This window comes from Miscanthus floridulus, chromosome 3, assembly GCF_019320115.1.
Source record: "Miscanthus floridulus cultivar M001 chromosome 3, ASM1932011v1, whole genome shotgun sequence".
NCBI lineage: Eukaryota > Viridiplantae > Streptophyta > Magnoliopsida > Poales > Poaceae > Miscanthus > Miscanthus floridulus.
The window spans coordinates 9,944,185-9,963,796 of NC_089582.1; the positions used below are offsets into that span (position 1 = coordinate 9,944,185).

General features: G+C 45.2%; 1 protein-coding gene across 4 annotated transcripts; it reads right to left on the bottom strand.

The window, feature by feature from the left end:
• Positions 1-7,191: 7,191 nt before the first annotated feature.
• On the bottom strand, positions 7,192-11,724 carry LOC136544949 (polyadenylate-binding protein RBP45-like). Of its 4 annotated transcripts, none has more exons than XR_010780876.1 (7): positions 11,365-11,724; positions 9,939-10,395; positions 9,134-9,186; positions 8,925-9,055; positions 7,942-7,991; positions 7,687-7,797; positions 7,192-7,551 (listed from the first exon to the last, which is right to left on the bottom strand). XR_010780876.1 is itself a non-coding variant. In XM_066537004.1 (7 exons), exons 1-7 carry the CDS (start codon positions 11,554-11,556, stop codon positions 7,549-7,551), a joined length of 1,044 nt encoding a protein of 347 aa, XP_066393101.1. In that variant the 5' UTR covers positions 11,557-11,724; the 3' UTR covers positions 7,192-7,548. The 4 variants fall into 4 exon arrangements, 2 of the variants coding, with proteins under 2 accessions (XP_066393101.1, XP_066393102.1); XM_066537004.1 differs by having other exon boundaries at positions 7,895-7,991; XR_010780875.1 differs by lacking the exon at positions 7,192-7,551 and having other exon boundaries at positions 7,895-8,050.
• Positions 11,725-19,612: the final 7,888 nt, after the last annotated feature.

Below are 19,612 nucleotides of genomic sequence, written 5' to 3' on the forward strand. Positions count from 1 at the left end.
TTTTAGTCTCATGACCGGATGCTGGTGCAAAAACTGACCGGACGCTCAGGGCCTGAGTTCGGTCAGTCTGACGTATGATGACGTTGAGTGACAGAACGCTGGGTGTGTTCGGTCAAGCATGACCGGACGCGTTCGGTCGTGATTTCTCGCTTTTGGATGCTTACTAGAAACGACCTGACGCTGAGGTCTAGCGTCCGGTCACTTCGCAGCAGCGCATCTAGTCATCACTTGACCATTGAGATCGAGCGACCGTGTTTGAACAGAGGCGACACGTGGTGAGCATCCGTTGACTGGACGCTGAGGTCCTGCGTCTGGTCACTTCGACCGGCGCGTCCGGTCACCCCAAGTTTTGCCCAGTGAAGGGGTAACGGCTAGTTTAGCCCGTGGGGCTATAAATAGAAGGATGTCTCGGCCATGACTATTGTGGAGCACCTCGAGGGACTTTGTGTCCATACTTGTGAGTGCTTAGGAGCCCTCCATCTTACATATGCTTGATAGTGATCATCCGATTGTGTGAGTAGAGTGATTCTAGTGTGATTGCATCGTGTGGTTGCATCGAGTGGCACTAGGTGATCGAGTTGCAAGCCGGTGGTGCTTGTTACTCTTGGAGGTTGCCACCTCCTAGATGGCTTGGTGGTGGTCTCCATCGAAGCCTGCAAGAAGCTTGTGCGGTGCTCCGAAGAAGAGCTTTGTGAGGGGCATTGTGCTCGCCCCGTGGAAGCCACAAAGAGCAACTCTAGTTGAGCATGTCATTGAGCTACCCTCAATTTCAGGGTAGGTTCTTGCGGTGCCCGATGTGCGGGCTTGGCGGGTGATGCCAATTATTTGCCGAACCACCAAGTGAGCGGTCGACACAATGGGGACGTAGCGTGTTGGCAAGCACATGAACCTTGGGAGAAAATCACCGTGTCAACCTTGTTCTTCCCGTTGGTTTGCAATCCCCTTACATAAGCTTGTGATTACTTTTATATACATTATGCTTGTGTAGTTGCTCTTGTGATTAGTTAGCTTATGTAGCTCACTAGTTACCTTCTTGCTTGTGTAGCATAGAAGTAGCTCCCTTGTGTGGCTAATTTGGTTTGTGTAATCTTGTTAGTCACATTGCTTAGTTTGTGTAGGTAAGTATTTGCGCTCTCTAATTTGGCATTGGTTGCCTTGTTATTGAGCATTGCTAGTGAGCTTAGTTGGCTTTGTGTTTTTGCTTACTAGCATGTGTAGGAGCTCCCTCATTACTTGAAGTACTAGTGGCATAGGTTTGTGTGACCTTGCTCCTAAAATCGGTTAGGTGAGCTCTAGCTAGCCCGGCACCTTTGTTGCTTAATTAGGATCTTAGCGAGGTGCTAGAGAACATATATAGAGGGGTGTAGTCTTGGCTATACCGATAGTTTTAATTCTGCACTTGTTTCGGTTAGCCGGCACGATTAAGTTTTAGAAACGACTATTCACCCCCCCTCTAGTCACCATCTCGACCCTACAGCATTGCATCTACGTATATTATAATAGGAACAACGATGGATCATGGAGTCAACTGGAGTAGCAGAAAAGATGGTGCCTTGGTGATATGTTACCACGACCGAATGCTAATCCTTGGTTACCTCTTGCCTAGGCAAGCCCCGGTGCACAACCCCTATCATTCTGCACTTTATGTTATGTTTGTGCATTAAGTTTTAAGGAGTTGAATGAAACCCACTTACATATATATATATAAATCCCTGTCCTATGAGTCTTACTAGTATGGCAGGATCGTGTAGATTGCTATGCCCTAGGACCCTGGTAGAAGTCGAGTGATTACATGTCACTTGCGAGAGATAGAAAAAATATTATTATTATATATACTATCCCATGAAATATATATGGATGCTAATAGGAGACCGAGCGGAATTGTACTTTGGATCTGGATTCGGTTAGGCAATCGAGCGAGGCTCGGGTTGCACTTGTTCCGCCTGTGTCGATTGAGGACCGTCCGTTGCTGTGGATGGTAGTCAGGTCACAGACTTATTAACCTGAGCACATACTTGCTTATAGGGGCGAGAAGACTTGTTACTATCTTATCATGGGTTTCGGCTCTTTTCAGACTGACTTTTAGGGGTGGGTATTAGGTGGAGGTCTGAGCACCATACTGAGACCGGGTCTCAAGTGTGGGGGCTTGGAGTCCAAGTTTGGATGGGGACCTAGACCCCATGACAGGAGTGGAATGGGTTGGTCTCGTTTGTGCCTGGGGTACAAGCGGGGTGTCTGTTTCAGGGTACCTAGCTAGGATACATTGATTCACGAATCGCCATTTCTGTGAGACGGTACCGACTTGGCTATGGTCTAGCACCGTAGGAAGAACTAGAACTGTAAGGTGATAAAATAGTTCTGTTTGCTTATCCACATGCTTGAAAGTAGCATAGGTGCTTACCTAGAATGGTTAGCTAAGTAACTAAAAACAACTGCTAGAAACTTAGAACATCAGGATGCACTATTAGTAATGCTTCCCGCAAAGGCAATGAACCAGCAATCTGAATAAGTCTTGCATATCCTTGGAGTCTTTTACTTTCTCCTGTCGGGCAAGTCTTGCTGAGTACAATTAAGTACTCAGGGTTTTATTCCCCCTGTTGCAGGTGATAGGTACGGTTAAGCTACACTTGAGTGTGGGAACCTCCTAGTGGGCTCAGCGAGGATTTCCTTACGTTGCTAACATAGAGCTCATTAAAAATTTTCACAAAATGTTTTTGCAAAGGAAAAGACTTACAGTCTGTTATCATTCCATGTATATAAATGTTCCTCATGTTAGCACTTAAACTTGTCGTTATATACATTTCCGCTGAAAACTCTGATAACATTGTTATATTCCGCTGTTATAATCAATTGAGGTAATATTATGCTACTGTAACAAAGTGATGTAAGAAATGGCTAAAGATGTTGTAAGCTTTATACTCTCATTTATGATCCTGACAGAAAAATATGGATTTTCGAGTTCTCCCTTGGGGTGTGCTCGATAGAACTACGTAGTTTAGTATCCTCATTTGGGTACTCAGTGTCTAATGGAAGACAAGTACCCTTGAGAGGGCATTAGATTAGGCGGTTCTACCACACATGGCTTCCCACGTTGACATCGACAAGGGGAGGGTGAAGGCAGTCTAGAATTCCTCAAAGGAGGCTTCATTGGGTAGCTCAGTCTCCACCTCTAGTCCCAGATGTTTCATCATCCCCTTTCGTGCTTGAGGCTCCAGCTTCTGTTCCCTGTGCCAGCTGTTGGCGGCAAGCCTAGCGCTCCACTTAGGGATGAGCTCTGAGTTGTCCAGCTCCCCCACCCATGCTTAGGCCACCTGGGTTAGCTGCAGTCGTGCGGGCGACGACAAGACAGGCATCGTGAGCGGCTTCTTGAATGCAGCGATGAAGTCCTCGGTCGACGTTGCGGTCGTCGCGTCAGGCGCTCTTCCATCAACAGCCGGTGTGGCTGGGCCGCCTCCATCTACATCTTCCTAGTTGCTGGGGAGGTTGACCTAGACCGGGGGTGGGGGTCCCCCAGCCTGCTTCAGCTCCAAGAGTGAGGGCCTTGGTGAGGTTTGGCCCGAGCCGTACTCGTCTAGGCCTAAAAGGCACAGGTCCACCACCTGGGCCACCTTCGACATGGCCTAACTCGTGAAGCCTGCCTGAGGTGGCCTTTTGGTCAGACATGCCTCCACCTCAACCAGCATGGGATCGAATTCCCAACGCTGAACCTTAGAGCAATGGTCCACTGGGAGCTCAGGCTTAGGGTGCACCGCTTGTGTCTGCTTGCCTCCCTGCATAGCGATGCCAGAGTGGTCGTCCTGCTAACACTCGTGTGCAAAGGGGCCCCTGAGCCAAGCACAGGCCTTGGCCACGCCCACAGACACACGAAACCTTAAGGAAAGGTGTGCCTGGAACTCCTCCGGTGTGACGGTAGGCTGGTCTCCACCACCGAGTGCGACGAGACAAGGGAGAGGTCTACTCTAGATGCGGCGAACTCCACGTTCCTCTGAACAACGAAGACCTCGACCTTGGGACGGTTATCAACACCACCCAGAGGCAGTGATACCGGTAGGCTGCTATTGTGGTGCTGTTGCGACGACGATGACGGCGCGGACGACCACTGCACGTGACAAGGCGATGACATTGTCGGTGTCTGACCTGCCACAGCATGACATTCCGATGACAAGTTAGATAGCCTCGGACCAGCGGGGCGACGTTCCTCAAAGGTGCTCCGACTGGGGCAACGCGCCACCGAGGATGAAGGCTTGCACGTCGGTGAAGGGCCTCGCTTGCACGTTGGTGAACGACCACGCTTGCACGCGCTAGCCCAATGGCCGGTATCCCAGCAACGTAGGCAGCAGGACGGGGAGCGACACTGAGCGGCGATGTGGTCGTGCATGAGGCAGTTGAAGCAGAGACCCACAAGCTCCGACAGGATGGGACGGTGGCGTTTGGGTGTCGTACTCCCCATATAGCGTTGGTGACGATGACTCGACAATCTAAAATCCATCGACGTCGACATTGGGCCCATGATAGGGTTGCCGAAACATATCAGGCATGGGCGCCCCACGCCGCGGGCCGAGTCGCTTGTGCCCCGGAACTCTCACCGCTGGCTGCAAAGGCGACGCTACGCGGGCACTTGCACGGCACTCAACGGTTGAGTCATGTTTAAACCAAAATTTGGAAAGAAGAACGCGGGAACTTGAAGCTTCTAAGATTGTGTCATCAAGGAATCGATTATATAAGAATCAATATCAGCTGATTCATATGCGGTACCGGGATTAGCTCTTTTCGGATGACATCAGCAGATAACGTCAATGAGCTACGGTTGGCGTCAGGAAAAATATGTCGGACTCTACAAAAAGGAAAAGATTATGGTCCAAGTTATCTTAAGTTAGGAATGTTTTCTTTTATTCCAAAGATTTTGATGAGTCGTATTTGAGTATGATTCATACTTAGGTTTCGGGTATAAATATTGGACCCCGGCTATTGTAAAAAGGGCATCCAATCAATCAATACCAATTACTTTTTTTTGGCTTTACGCCAACCCTTAGTAGTAGGAGTACTGTAGATCTCGATGAGTTCTTCAACAAGTAGGGCTGCATCGATCTGGTCAACCTCCGGCTTGTCTGTGAGTACCGTTATGGCTTATACTTTTGTTTGTAAGGCTGCATCAATCCGGCCGACCTCTTATGAGCTCTAGTATAAGTTAGTTATCGATCTTTATTGTTATTCATAAGGCTGCATCAGCTGATTGATCTCTTACGAATCATAATATAGATCAAAGTTATCGATCTTGTGTTAAATAACTTGTTTAATGCAATATCGCCAGTTGTCGAACCAGCTAAGATCGGTAAGATCTTTTTTGCTATTTTTGGTTGATTCACCAGTTATCGATCTTGTTATGATTAATGTTCTATTAATCATAACAAGTCGTCTGATTGAGATAGAGATAGATCGGTATCATATCATCACAATTGGTCGTCTTCTAGTCTGATCACACTATGAATCTCATGATTGATGGTTTAATTCTGCTAGATTGACTATTTTATCTCTACTCCAATCAAGCATAGTACGCATTCAAAGACATGTTTCGATCTTGGATGAACTCGCTAGTTAGTGAGATCTAATCTAATGACAATACCATAGCTGCATCGATCCGGTCGAACCTCACTGATAAGACTTTAGATTAGAGATTATCGATTAGTGGTTTTGTTCGTGATCGAGACACTAACTCTGTTTGATTGCTATGCATGCATCGGCTGTTTTAGCCAATTCGCCTGCACTTTCACAGATATGACACGCTTTCATGAATCTGTTGACGTATAGTCGTTTTTATGGATTTTCTGGCTTTAGATTATTGTCATCATCATAGCTGCATCGATCCGGTCGAACCTCACTGTTGGTGGTAATGAATTAGATATAGACAGTTCGTAGATCTCTTTATATTTAACATTCGATTGTTTGCGTGGTATATCCCTTTTTATCAAATTCATTGGCTTTACACCATGTATTTGATTAAATCTGATCTAACCAATGATGTATCTTTGACGCGCATATATTGATAGCCTAAGGGAAAAGACCATTAAAACTGGGTGCATTGTATTCGTTACTATAAATCAATCATGACCCGCGAGCGTTACAGTCCTTAATAGTCGATTTCTTCTCGTTTCGGCTATTTAGTCGATTTTTTCGTTTGCCTGCTTCCGAAGCGGCACACTTGGAATTGTCTGGGCAAAACCGATATGTTCCACCCTAAATTACTGATAAACTTTCTCTCCTTGTTAATTACAGGTCAAATTGATTGGCACGTCTTCGGAAATTCACAGGATTAACTGGTTCTGCATTGAAGCCAGGCAAATCTCCTGATCATTCCGACTTGCTGCGTGTCCACCCGGCGCGTCTAGCATGTTTTCGCACCGACATGTCCAACAGCCGTTGGACGCAGCGGTCCTATGCCGATGACGCCGCTTCCCCCTTGCAAGCACCGGATGGGTTACCTCCACAGCGCACTGCGCTACATCTGGAGCCCCTACCTGCGGTGGAGGCGTGGCCCGGAGAGCTTTGCGAGCAGCGTCCAGGTACGACGAGCGCGTGGCAGAAGAAACGGGTTCGTCGTCGGAGCTACTTGCACCGGGGTCTTCCACACAACGCTGAAACTTACCCCTGCTAGCTAACCGATGGGTGGGGAAGAACGGGGGGAGGACGATGAGGGCCTGCCCAAGCCTACCGCATCCTCCTCCTCGTCATCCAGGACGTCCTCGAAGACGACCAGCGTCTCGTCCACCATCCCTCCAACCATGTCCACCATCCCTCCAACCATGACCGGAGAGAGGGTGGGTGAGCTGGGGGCTGAGGCAGCCTTCCGGCCACGGCGCGGAGACGGCGACGCCGGGTTGGCCTCCAGAAAGGAGCCGCCTTTCCCGTCCGCCAGGCTTCCCGTCACTTCCGGTGACCCAGGCCCCATCGCAGGTAGATCTGGGCGGCCAGCGCCGGGATGGCGGCCGGCGGCGGTGGGCTGGGGGCGGCCGCTAGGGATGCATCCGTTGGACGCCCAAATTTGCTGTTACTATACCTGAGCTCCAGATGTGCCAGGGCAGGCTGAGACCAAGGTGCCACATATGCCCTCTCAAGGCAGTGTAGCCGAAACATCTGCACATATGCATGCAAGTACCGGCGCAGGCAAAAAGAAAAGAAAAAAAAACACGAAACAATATGTAAGTACGTCTACTGCCTCAACCTACAACTTGTTTCATTCAGGTGTTACAAGTAACTCGCTCTTAAGTGTGAACCCAAGTCATGACAGTAATATCCATGGCACAGCAAAACTCAGGCAAACCAAATCCTCTGTTTCAACAGGTTCATTCAAGGGGCCAAATTCTCGATGTCTGTAATAGCAACACTGTCGTCCCAGGCATCACAGGGGCCTCCGTCGTGGGATACAGCTGCGGCCGCAACGCAATCAAAGGAGGAAGCTATTTCCAAAAAAAAAAAGACGTGACAGTTTTCATCGATCAAAAATCCCTATACATCCTGTTCGTTGTGACTGACATCTTTCTTCACATGATCTCACTGCACAAAGATATAATGTACTACTCATTATACTTGAATGAATCTCTGATACTCGACTTTATTACAAAAACAAATACAATGTATTAAAATCTCTGAAGACATACTTCTTCCTGATTCTAACCAAAAAAAATTTACCTGCACTGTGGGCAGCTGCTGTTGGTAATATCCATATCCTGGATGTCCTGTCTGAGCATAAGCATAGGGATCCTGAGGAGACCAACCGAAGCCGCCGCTATTCCTTTGAGCCTGCCCATATTTGTGCAGGAAGAGTATGCATGTAAACAAACAAAACTTGGATGGAAATTAGTTTCTACGTAGCAAATAAACAAGCTACGGAAACTACCTGCTTGTCAGCAGAACATTGACCCCATGAAATTTTTATGGCTGTACCTCCCAGTTGACTTCCATTTAGCATTCTAATGGCTTCCTCTGCAGATGCCCTAAAACACGTAAGTCAGTCCTCCTGCCTAGAACATGTGAGGGGGCTTTGCTGAGCCAGCTGAAAAGATGCACGACACAGCCAAAGTTTACATTCTTGCAATCACAAATTCTACAGTTGCGGTTTGTGTACGAACCACATGTGACAAAAAAATTATAAGAGTTCTCATATAGCTTGAAGTCATTGAAGGAGAATATAATTGGCGTGAACGTCGGCGTGCTTGGCCTCATATTCGTCGAGGGCGGCAGTGCGGGCGGCGGCAGCTGCAGCGGCTGCGGCCGCCCGGTCGCGCTGTTCCTGCGCCTCACGGGCGGCGCGCTCAGCCTCGGTCTCTGCCATCGGCGGGGTAGAGACAGGGACCAGGCGAGGGACGCGGGCCGGCGGGATCACGCGAGCGCGACGCGCGGATCACGTGGTCGCGAACACGGCGGATCGGGATCGCGGGCCGGCGATGTGTCAGCGGCGGCCGCGGGTAGAGGAGGGCACGGCGCGGGGGCGCGCGTGCAGGGGGTAGGAGCCGGCGAGCGGAGGTGCCCAGCGTCGGCGGTGGCTAGGTTAGGGTTGTGCGGAAGCGGTGATTACGGGGATCGTAACCTCTCTGATACCATGAAAGAGTGAATACTCGATATATTTCTCAGGGAAACACAGTGCTTACATATAGGCTAGGTGGGGCGCCCAGGTAGGCAGGCCCACTAACCGGATTACATTCCATGAAGGAGAATATAATTGGTGTATAATGCGTGGATATTGTGTTGTATTGCATTGGGCCTCATGGGCTGATTATATAGAGTACATAGGACTAACACCTCACGTGGTTAGACAATGTGGTACTATTCCTAGTTACTCTAACAGTCATGACGAGGAAATTGATCAGCTAGTTCACTGCAGGTCCACCATCTACTGTTTGAAATTGCGATGACAGAAAACGGATTACCTGTTAGAGTATGTGACAAACCCACAACCCTTCCCTGCTAATATCTTGACATCAATAAGCTCTCCATATGGACGAAAGGCTTGCAACAGATCTTCATAAGTGACACTTTGGTCAAGTTGCCCAACAAATAGCTGCAAGCAATAAATACATCCTTATGTTAAATGTTCTTCCGTCTGACTGCTTTCAAAAAGCGAAAAAAATGTACTGACCCTTGAATTGTTATCATGATAAGACTCAGCCCCTTGTTTGTTGTGGAAAAAATCTGCATATGACAAAAAATCTGATTAAATGGTTCTATTGGGACTGCTACTTCAGGCTAATATAATAGTTACTAGCTACTCTGAATCTTGAATGCACAAGTATTTGTGATTAACCCAACAATACTCATGGACAATGTAATGCTAATGCATCCTATCCTATATTCTAGATTTCTGACTGATCTGTATTTTACATTCACGCGCCACAAGCCAAGTAGCAATAGACTAATACACTGCAATGCAACAACATTACAAAAAGTGTACCGAGAACATCTGTATATACTGTCTTAGCATTAAGCAATTTTTTTTTTACAGTCAACAGAGGGGGAGAGAAACCCCCACCTGGAATATCATTGCGTGGAGGTCCTTGTGACCAAATAACTTAAGATTTTACAACACACACTGTATTTTGTTGCTTTATGAAACAAGGAAGAGCCAAAAGAAACAGAAACGACAATGCGGTACACAAAGACCTCTCCTTGAATGAGAAATCTAAATAGAGTGAACTGGCTCCACTGGCATCCTAATAAGCAAGCAGTGCTGATAATCCTTACTTTGCAACTTCTAGTGGCTAAAAAAGTTCACACAAACTTAAATTTGACGGCAGCAAAAATATGTTAATGCTGGAGGAAAGCAACTCAGAGGAACAGCCTACACAGATATATATGCTTGAGGCATTGCAACTCAAGGAAACAAAGGAAGCTAAAATCAATCAAAGAAGCTAAACCGCAGATTACTAGGTCATATGGGTACGTACTTTTCTTGTTGGGAACAGGTCCAATCCGCATAGGCCTGGTAGAACAGTAGGCTCCATTCATTTCTGTCAGTGCTTGTGTCTGCTCATTGACATCTCCAAACTGAACAAAGCCAAAGCATTTTGAGCGACCAGTGAACCTGTCAAAGATAATTTTTGCGCTCTTCACTGATGGGTAGCGGGTCTTGAACAGATGGTGTAGCATGTATTCTGTGACATCATAGGACAAGTCCCCAACAAATATGGAATGCTCAGATGAGGAATCGTCGTCGGCGTGCCTCTGAGGCGCATCCTGCTGCATGGCTGGGTCGAGCTTGAAATCTCGAACAGCGTTAGGCATCTTCTGACCATTGTAAGACTTGAGAATCTGAGCAGCGGCGGTATGGTCAGCAAATTTGAGAAAGCCAAAACCCTCTGATTGCCCAGTCTGCTTGCTCCGTCTGATGACAATGGAAAGAAGCTGCATCACAGGAACCGAAGATGTTGAGGGAACAAGTGGAAATTGGGAGTCATGATAGGGTAATAGTAGTAATAATAATAATGAGGAGGAGGAGGAGGAAACATAGGTGGAACACTAATAGCAATCTACGTGCTACTGCAGTGCAAAACATCAATGCTGAGGTTCAGGGTATTGGTATCACAATGAAAGGAAAACAGGGGAGGATAATACTCCAATTTGGGCAGGCGTGATAGATGATAGTACTAGTACAGTAGTAATAAGGAGGTAATTACAGTACAGGTGGAGTGGCAGTAGTAGTATATCAATCAATCAATCAATCAATTACATATAAATAAATGGGGGAAATTGATGATGGATGAGTCACATGGTTGGCACAAAACTAGACTAAAGCTGAGCATATATCAATATATGTGTGCACGACACCATGAGGAAAGCGACGGCCATTAAATAAATGAACAAATCAATCAATGCAGTGGCTTTGACTTTGAGACGATTAGGCCACAATCCTGTGGCTTGGGTTAAACTACTAGTGCATTGCCGCAGCGACACGAAAAGAAAGAATGAATCAACAAATTGACTGCTTGCTTATGCAGGGGGTGTTCCTTCCTAGACGCACTGTAGCAGCATGTTCGGCAGGCCACAGCACGATCGTATACCATCGTGAATTATAACCTGGAATAGTATTTTTCTCTTCTAGAGAACCAGCTCACAGTAAATAATCCACGATCCAGCCTGGCTTCTAGGAGTTGCTAGTATTATTAAAATAAAAAAAATTGAGCACACGAGAATTTGAGGAGGCCCCAGGCCCCAGTGCAACGGTAGCGCGAATTGGGTGGGAAGTCAAGCGCACCGCGCACACCAGCACCAAACAGATACGGATGATGATCGAACAAACAGCACAGCAATATATATATAGTAGATTGATCGAATCGAAGTGGGGGCGGGGGCGGGGGCGGGAGCGGGACGGACCTCGGGCGAGGTGGTGAAGCAGGCGTAGAGGTAGTCCTCGTCCATCCAGTGCAGCAGGCCGCCGATCCAGAGCGAGCGGGGCCCGGCCCCGTCGGAGGAGGAGGCGGAGGAGTCGGGCGCCCGCTGGGGTGTCGTCCCGTGGTAGTGGTAGGGCGGCGCGTCGGCCCAGCTGAGCGGGTGCGGCGAAGCCATCGTCGTGGGAGGGTGGTGGGGGGCTGGGTGGTTAACACGAGCGGAGCGCGAAGGGAGGGAGGATCAAACCCTAGGCATTGATGAGTTGAGCTCCTACTCCGCCGCCGCCGCCGCGACTCTTTTCTTCGTCTCGTCTCACGGGGACACGGGTGTCACGGGTTCACGGAACGCCCGCCTGCCTGCCTCCCTGCCTGCCATCTGGACTTTATACGGCGTGCGGATGCGGATGCGGATGCGGATGTCCGTCTCCGTTGAAGGTGATTGTTTTTTCCCGTACATCACCGTTTTTTTAGGCATGGAAATTTGTGAAGGTCTGTTTGAATCCACTGTTTTTTTTTTCTCGAATACGCCAAGAGCATTACGTATCATTTGTATTAAGAAGGAAGAGAGTTTAAATTATAAATGGCCTACGCCGGCCCGACAACAGAAACTTAAAGGGGGTTTACATAGGCGTTAAGAACTATCTGCGAACACGGTTTGTCGCCGCGTTCTATCTTGCTCCTGGCATCGCCAAGCTGTGAAATCCTGAAGCTCCGGCTTTTGCCCAGCGACCCGCTTCTGCTCTGATGGCCGAAAAGAGGTCGATAGGTGCGACAGCTGCCGCTCTAAAGCAGCGCGCATTCCGTCCTTTCCATACTTCCCATGATCCTAGCGCAAAGAGGGAGTCAATACCGGAACATTGCACACCATTCCAGTCTGTGCGCAGCCGTCGCCACCAGGACATGATGGATTGAGTTGCCGGCGGGAGCAGTCGACCGAAGGCATGGAGGATGATTGTCCAGACCTCCCTGGTATATGGACATGATGCGACGATATGGTCAATCGTTTCCCGAGCTTGGTCACAGAGATAGCATTGCTCCCTTGCGTCCAGTCCATGGCGCAAACGACGATCCCCAGTCCAGTGTCTGCGTCGGAAGGCCAGCCATAGGAAGATCTTTACTCTGAGCGGCGCCCAGGTCTTCCAAATGAGTCTGTGCCCACGGAATTTTATGGCGCCTGTGTGCAACATGTTGTATGCAGACTTGGTCGTGTAAGAGCCACTCGGTGTCCAGCGCCAGATTGTTCTGTCGGGTTGGTCAGAGAGCTGGATGCCCTCCGTGAGTTCCCAGAGCGATAGGTAATCGGCGATCGCTGGAACTGAAATGCCTCCAGCGATGGCGCGTACCCATTGCCAGTCAGTCAATCCCTGTCTAACCGTCTGCTGCCGGCGCGTTCTGGCAGGCACGAACTGAGACAGGGCAGGAGCGATATCTTGTGCTGACTGACCATCGATCCAGTTATCATCCCAAAAGAGGGTGGACCTTCCATCGCCGACCACCGTTAGCGTGGATGCTCTGAAGAACCTGTGCACTTTTGTGTCAACCTTGATGGGTAGTTGGCTCCAGGCTCGATCTTGGTCCGTCTTCTGTAGCCACAGCCATCTTGTTTGTAGAGCGTAGCCGGCGAGTCTAAGTTCAGAGACTCCCAAACCCCCCAGTTGCGACGGTCTGCACAATTTAATTACAATTTCACGTATCTCGTATAATAAATCAGTCCATATAATAATGCAATGCACCTTTCTTCTTGGTCTCTCTTTTATTATTTAAAAGAAAAAATGGGAGCTCATCATAAAGAATCGGATATTATCTAGCATAAGAAAGAGTAATATTAAACTAACTGATCAGTTTATTCGAAACGTCAGCGTAACACCCTGTTTTGTCGTCCTGCTTCTACTTTGCTTGTTTTTTTATTACACGAAGAAGGTTTCAGACTCCACTTCTCCTACGCGCTAACTGAATCCATAGAAAAGGGATAGAAATCTTAAGTATTGACTGCAGTCTTTAGGAATTAAATGATACAGATTTTTTTTTTACCATTTGCACCTAACTACTAGACATGATCATCTCAAATATCTGAAATCTTGAATTCCTCATGGTCACATCAGACATGCCATTATAGCAATGTTAGAAAACCTTGCAAGTTAGGAAGCGCTTGGTTCACAGTCAGAGGTCACTGCACCACATCGCATCACAGATTCTCTACCAGAAGTTAGTCACCTGTTTGCTCTACTCCTTGAGGTGCGATGCCGCCGACCCTTATCACACGAAAAAAAAAGTTTGCCAAATGTTTGACATATAATTTGTCCACCCTACTTTTAGTGTGGCCGCTTCTCCTGCAGGGCATCTATAGGCGAGCACCAAATAGGCCTTACTCCGCCAATCTTACAAGTGTTACAAGGCCACCAAAGTTAAAAGCGAAATGCACAAGGGAAGAACTCATGGTTTGTCCTAGCAAAGCTAGTCTGGTTCGTAAAGTTCTTAATTATTAGCTTCCACTCTTTAATTTTCGATAGCGTGACTCTGATGGGACCAGGCAACAAGTAATTATAGTGCACATTAAATAGAGAGCAGTTGAGAAGTTTTTTTTTTTAAAGCCAAGTGTAAATAGAGAACGGATTCTCATCCACCATCTTTAAATCTTTGTGAATTTTTATTATTTAAGAGCATCGTTAAATGCCCGAACAAAGATATGATCCAAAGTGGCGCATGAGGTCTTGGGCATTAATTAATTTTAATTTTATATGAGGACAGACAGGGATGATAGACGTTTAGTTAATCTTACCCGTTGTGAGAGTCATTTTCGGTGAAAATGTAAATTTGTCAGTTTTATGCATGTGGCATGTACACAATGAAATCGTAGAGAGTGTAGCGTTGACGATTCTCTTGTCACTCAAGCACGCTAATGTTGACTCGTGATTTTTCTCTTGTCGCAAAGGATCTTATTACCACGCACTCCCACCACGAGGCAATCGCAATGACAGAACGGGCCCACCGACGACCCAGCATCCGGTCCCACCGGTCAGTGAGATAGTTGAGGCGGTGGGGGCAGAGTAGAGTTACTACGCCGGATCCGTCAGCTGCCTGACTGGTGGGAGGGGCAGGTCCCACTTGTCAGCGAGGCATGTAGATGTTTTTTTTTAGCAGAGCGAGGCATGTAGCGTTAACGTGGCGGGGCCGCCATAAATTTCTGAGCGCCCCCCATCCGTCCCTTGCTACGCCCACCTCCACACATGTACACCACCAGATGCTATTGAGTATTTCTCAACACCATGGATACGCTTATATCACTCACATAAACTATCATCATAATGTAATAATTATAACTACAACTGCTGCCATGCCATTTTACAGCAATAATAATTAGGTTCTCCCTTACGTTCAAAAAATAATAATAACTAGGTAGTGTGTCCGTACGTTGCTACGAGACAACTAAACTTTTATACTAAAAACACATAGATCGCACGATAAGATAACAAATACTGTGAAATTAAATACCGACGTTAAAGTGATATTTAATCCAAAAAAGCAAAGTTCGTGAAATTAACATAACTTTTGTACTAAAAACACACTGATCGCACGATAAGATAACAATACTATGAAATTAAATACCGACGTTAAAGTAATATTTAATTAAAAAGCAAAGTTCGTGAAATTAACACTCTCACGGAGAGTGCGGCATCGCAAGCTCACCAACTCTACTGTCTAAACCTTTCCATGCGTTGCAACAGGATAAATAATGTCCTAATAATTTGAGCATGAACGTGTTGTATTGTTAAAAAACAATAATACGAGCATGATGTTCAATATTATAAATTAAATATTGTGCATGGCTAAAACTCTCATCGATGGTTTGCAATCATCAAGGTATGCATTTATATTATTGTACATTTGTGCATACGCACATAAAAGTTCATATCATTATAACAAGATTAATTGATTCCTCAACCTTTTAAAACTAATCATCTCCATGAATTATCAGTTTGCTTCATACAGGACTGGTATACCAAGGTCACCCTTCTTTATATTTAGATAATAACATAACATGCCTTCACCCATATGCCCCTAGTATTGAATTATGATCCAGTTTAGTATGCCTTTACTGCTTTGAAACATTGTTCCTTTAGTAACTCAATGAGATGTAGGCAATTATTTAATTCAATATAAAAGACTTGTAACGAACATACTATAATTCTATCATGCTATAATGGGATTATCATACCTAAGAAGTCAGAGATCATGAAATTGCAACAAAGCTACTCACCCTTTCTAAAACACAAGTAGTTACTGGAGGCAAGCAAAATTTCAATGCAATTCAGATTTTAGAACTCGGTGTTGTATATAGAAGAAGGGATAGACATTGTAGTCAAACAAGAAGCGTCTCTTTCTTTTTTTTCACTTGAACATTTTTCAGTGACTCTGGAATAGGAGATGATCCCTGCAGATGGCTTCCTAAGCTGCCATGGCCCCTGTTCATAGTCAAGTTTTATATAGTATTATGCAAAAGGAAAACTTAAAATATAGAGGTATTCCTATGTCCTTTGTTATTTCCCCACTACCTAAGTAGATTAAAATATATCTGGCAAGAAGGTATTAACTACTCAAAATCATCACTTGATATGAAGCTGATCAAAGTACAGCTCATTCTACATGGATAGCCTTGACCGAACATCGACGAGGCATGGAGGCCTCCTCTCTCCTCTAGGCTCTAGATTTGGCGGTCCACGACGGTAAGAACCACAACCTAGCAACCCACTTCTGGCCCGCAACATTAAGTCAGTAACCGACCAGGAAACCGCCCCAACGAAGAGATCACAAGCAATCCATGACCACACAAAACCACAGATCAGATCAAAGGCGATGAATTTGGGGAACAAGGGCGCGAGGGGAGCCGATTCCGGTGTTAAGATCGCACATTTGCTTGTCCCAGTAGTTGCGGCGGTGGAGGATGGAGGGAGACGATGCTGGAGAGGAGGATGCACGAGTGCTACGTTATCGGGCAGACGCGAGTGCCACGAAGTTTGCGCCCGCCGGCCTAGCGCGGCCATTCGGGGCTGGATCACCGCTGCTCGATTTGAATACCAAAATGATGCATATATTTCCCCAAAAGAAAACAAAATGATGATATACCCTCTCTTAAGCATGTTCATTAATTTATTGGTAGTAAGTGCACATAAACTAAATATATACTACTAATAACACAAAAATAGTTACACACTGTGGGAACCACCACAACAATACCAGCTATTGCGACATTCTTGCTCCTAGTACTACAGCCTCTGCAACACGAAAACTATATGTGGATCAGAACAAAAATTCTAGGAAGCTCCAAAAACACAGAATTTGAATCATGAATAAATTGCACTGTGTTTCTGTTCGCAAGATGACTCAACTACTGAACTAAAACAGAACTTTTATGCTCTCCTGCTCTTATGCCTTATGATCAAGCAAATAATATTGCAAAGAATAATTAAATAGAGCATATTAATTCCTATAGCCACTGCCCTGTCATCTGCTGGCCAAAGCTCCAGCATGCACAGGGTCGACATAAGCATGATGCATGAACAATTAAAATATAATTTAAGAGATGTTCAAACCGTTTGTTTTTTTATAAATCCGTCTTCATGATGCGTGAACAATTAAAATATAATTTAAGTTTTAACATAAAATCGTAATAATCTTATTTTTTTAAGAAATCAAAACAATCTTATTGCAAACTGCCAGGACAAAACTCGATCTTAATATGTCACCTGCAGCTGTCCTATTTATGAAAGTATGGCCCGGCATATAAACAATTATTGTTTAAAGCTAAAGTAACATTAATTATCATAAACAAAAATATAAATTTGTATTGCGGTACTTGCTCCTAAATGGCTTGTTTAGTTGGATGACATAGAACCTAAATGGAGGCCTAAAAAATGAAAGCGGGAGAAGCAACCTGAATACTATAGGGAATATCCAAACAGAAATTGCACTTGAAAGCTAGAGAAGCAACCTGAATACTAACCAAGTGACAATTGGCCACGAAAGTTTTTGGAGACATATATACCTAGGTGATGATGCGGTAGGTGGGGTTATGTGCGGTTACGCCTAGTACTGCCGAGATTGATGGGTGCGGTGGCCAAACTGTCAAACTAACGAGGACAGTGGACTTTGCCCTACCAAGAGGGCAACAGCGGTGGAAAACGCTAGCAGAGACGTACTGATCCTTTGACGACGGCGGCTTATGCGATGATTGATCCACTACGATGATCGATGACGGCCAGAGCGACGATGGTTCATGGTGGGGTGGGGAAGCAGGATATGGCGTCTGATCTCGTCTGCCTCTCTTTTATGCGGTTGTCGCTACAAGGAAAGAGAGAAGAAGGAGAGAATATGAAAATCCAGGCTTGCATGTAATGTGATTTTAGAAAAGAGAAGTGACATATTTTTTCGCAAGCCTTAATTAAGCCGGATGGACGTCCGTTTCTTCCCTTCCTATTTGGTCGGCAGGAGACGTGAGATTTTTTTCACGAGCGTTAATTACGCCTAGATGGACGTCTATTTCCCCTCCTTCCTATTCAGCCAGGCAATTTGAGATTTTTTTTCACAAGCGCTTACGATGGGTGGACGTCGTTTGGCCGTAGGTTTGACGTGATCACGCGATTCTCGCGTGGAGTGGCAGTTTTAGGGAAGAAGCGTCGTGTGGGCCATTATGGGGGTCGACGCCGTCGGGTGGGATAACGAACATGGGATTGCATGTAGGCAGATCGACAACCCGACGCTGGATTGTCGCACCAAAACGGTGTCCACTTTTTAGTCTTTAGACGTGACTAGGTAGCGTGCCCGTGCGTTGCTATAGGACAACTAAATCTTTTGTACTAAAAACACATGGATCGCACGATAAGATAACAATACTGTTAAATTAAATACCGACGTTAACGTGATATTTAATTCAAAAAGCAAAGTTCATAAAATTAATACAGTCACAGAGAACGCGGTGTCGTAGGCTCACAAACTCTACTGTATAGACTTTTTCGTGATATGGCTAAGATAATATTTTATATCAGTAGAAAGAATTCTCTGATATCTATTTCTTTCATGCGCCAATAAATCCATAAATAAGTTCTGCTGCATCTCTATATAATCCTGTACACATAGGTTCGAGTATATATATAAATATTAGTGCATGTCACATGGATAATACTGCGTGTCTTAAAAAATCTCTAATAAAATTTTAAAACAAAGTATGTTATACTCACCGTATAAATATGTGTGGTTTTAGGACTATTCCACACAGACATATATTGTAGAATAAGGTATCCACTTGAATGTCTGTTCTAAGATGTTGAATTAGGTGTTGTAATTCTTAATTTTGACATATTTTTCAGGTCAAGGTAACCAATGGTGACACTTTTCTTAGTGCTGCATAATTTTATGGTGCACCTTTTGACTATCTGAGTAAGGATAAGTTAGCACTGCAAAGGCTTAAAAAAGCTGCTGAGAAGGCTAAGATTGAGTTTTTCTCCACTATGCATACTAAAACCTATGTCCCCGTTTATCATTGTCGATGTTTTTGATGCAAAGCAATTCAATATTACCATGATCAGATATAAGTTTGAGTCTCTTGTGAGCAATCTCATAGAGGAACTCTCATTCTTTATGTGATTTGCCTCAAGGATATTAACAGGACGATGGACCCATGTTGGAATGTCGCACTAAAAAGTGTTCACATTTTGTCCATAATTTATTTTCCATAAATACATGCGGGTACTATGATAACACTAACTACACCAAATGAAAGATCAGAGAGAATTTGCATTGCCTACAGAAGAATTTATTTATTAAGTTCTTTGGACTCTACAGGTAGTTTTGAAATATCTATTTGCATGTCTTACCTCGTATCCTAATTCAAAATGTTATAGTTTAATTAGAATATTTAGGTGACTGTATATATATATAATATTCAATACAAGAATAATCTATGCATGATCTTTTTAAAAGATTTCTGCAGTGTAAAGACATCTTCGTTTTTTATGCATGCCCGTGCTAACGCTATGGTAAAAACAAAAGGATAATATATCAATTAAAAAATAAAAACAAAACTCATGCTCAAAGTCAAAGAGATAAATTATGGATGCTTGAATTTTATCATCCATTATCTACCGACATGCCTATAAAATAGACTGAATAAACAATTAAACATAGATAGAAAACTAAATTAATGAAAGGATCATTGCAAGACATCAATCATCTCATAG

Coding starts and splice junctions, on each gene's coding strand:
- LOC136544949 (XM_066537004.1), bottom strand. CDS start 11,556: ATGGCTTCGCCGCACCCGCTCAGCTGGGCCGACGCGCCGCCCTACCAC. Junction 9,056..9,133: donor ATCATGATAACAATTCAAGG/GTCAGTACATTT, acceptor TATTGCTTGCAG/CTATTTGTTGGGCAACTTGA. Junction 7,992..8,924: donor TTTGTCACATACTCTAACAG/GTAATCCGTTTT, acceptor TACGTGTTTTAG/GGCATCTGCAGAGGAAGCCA.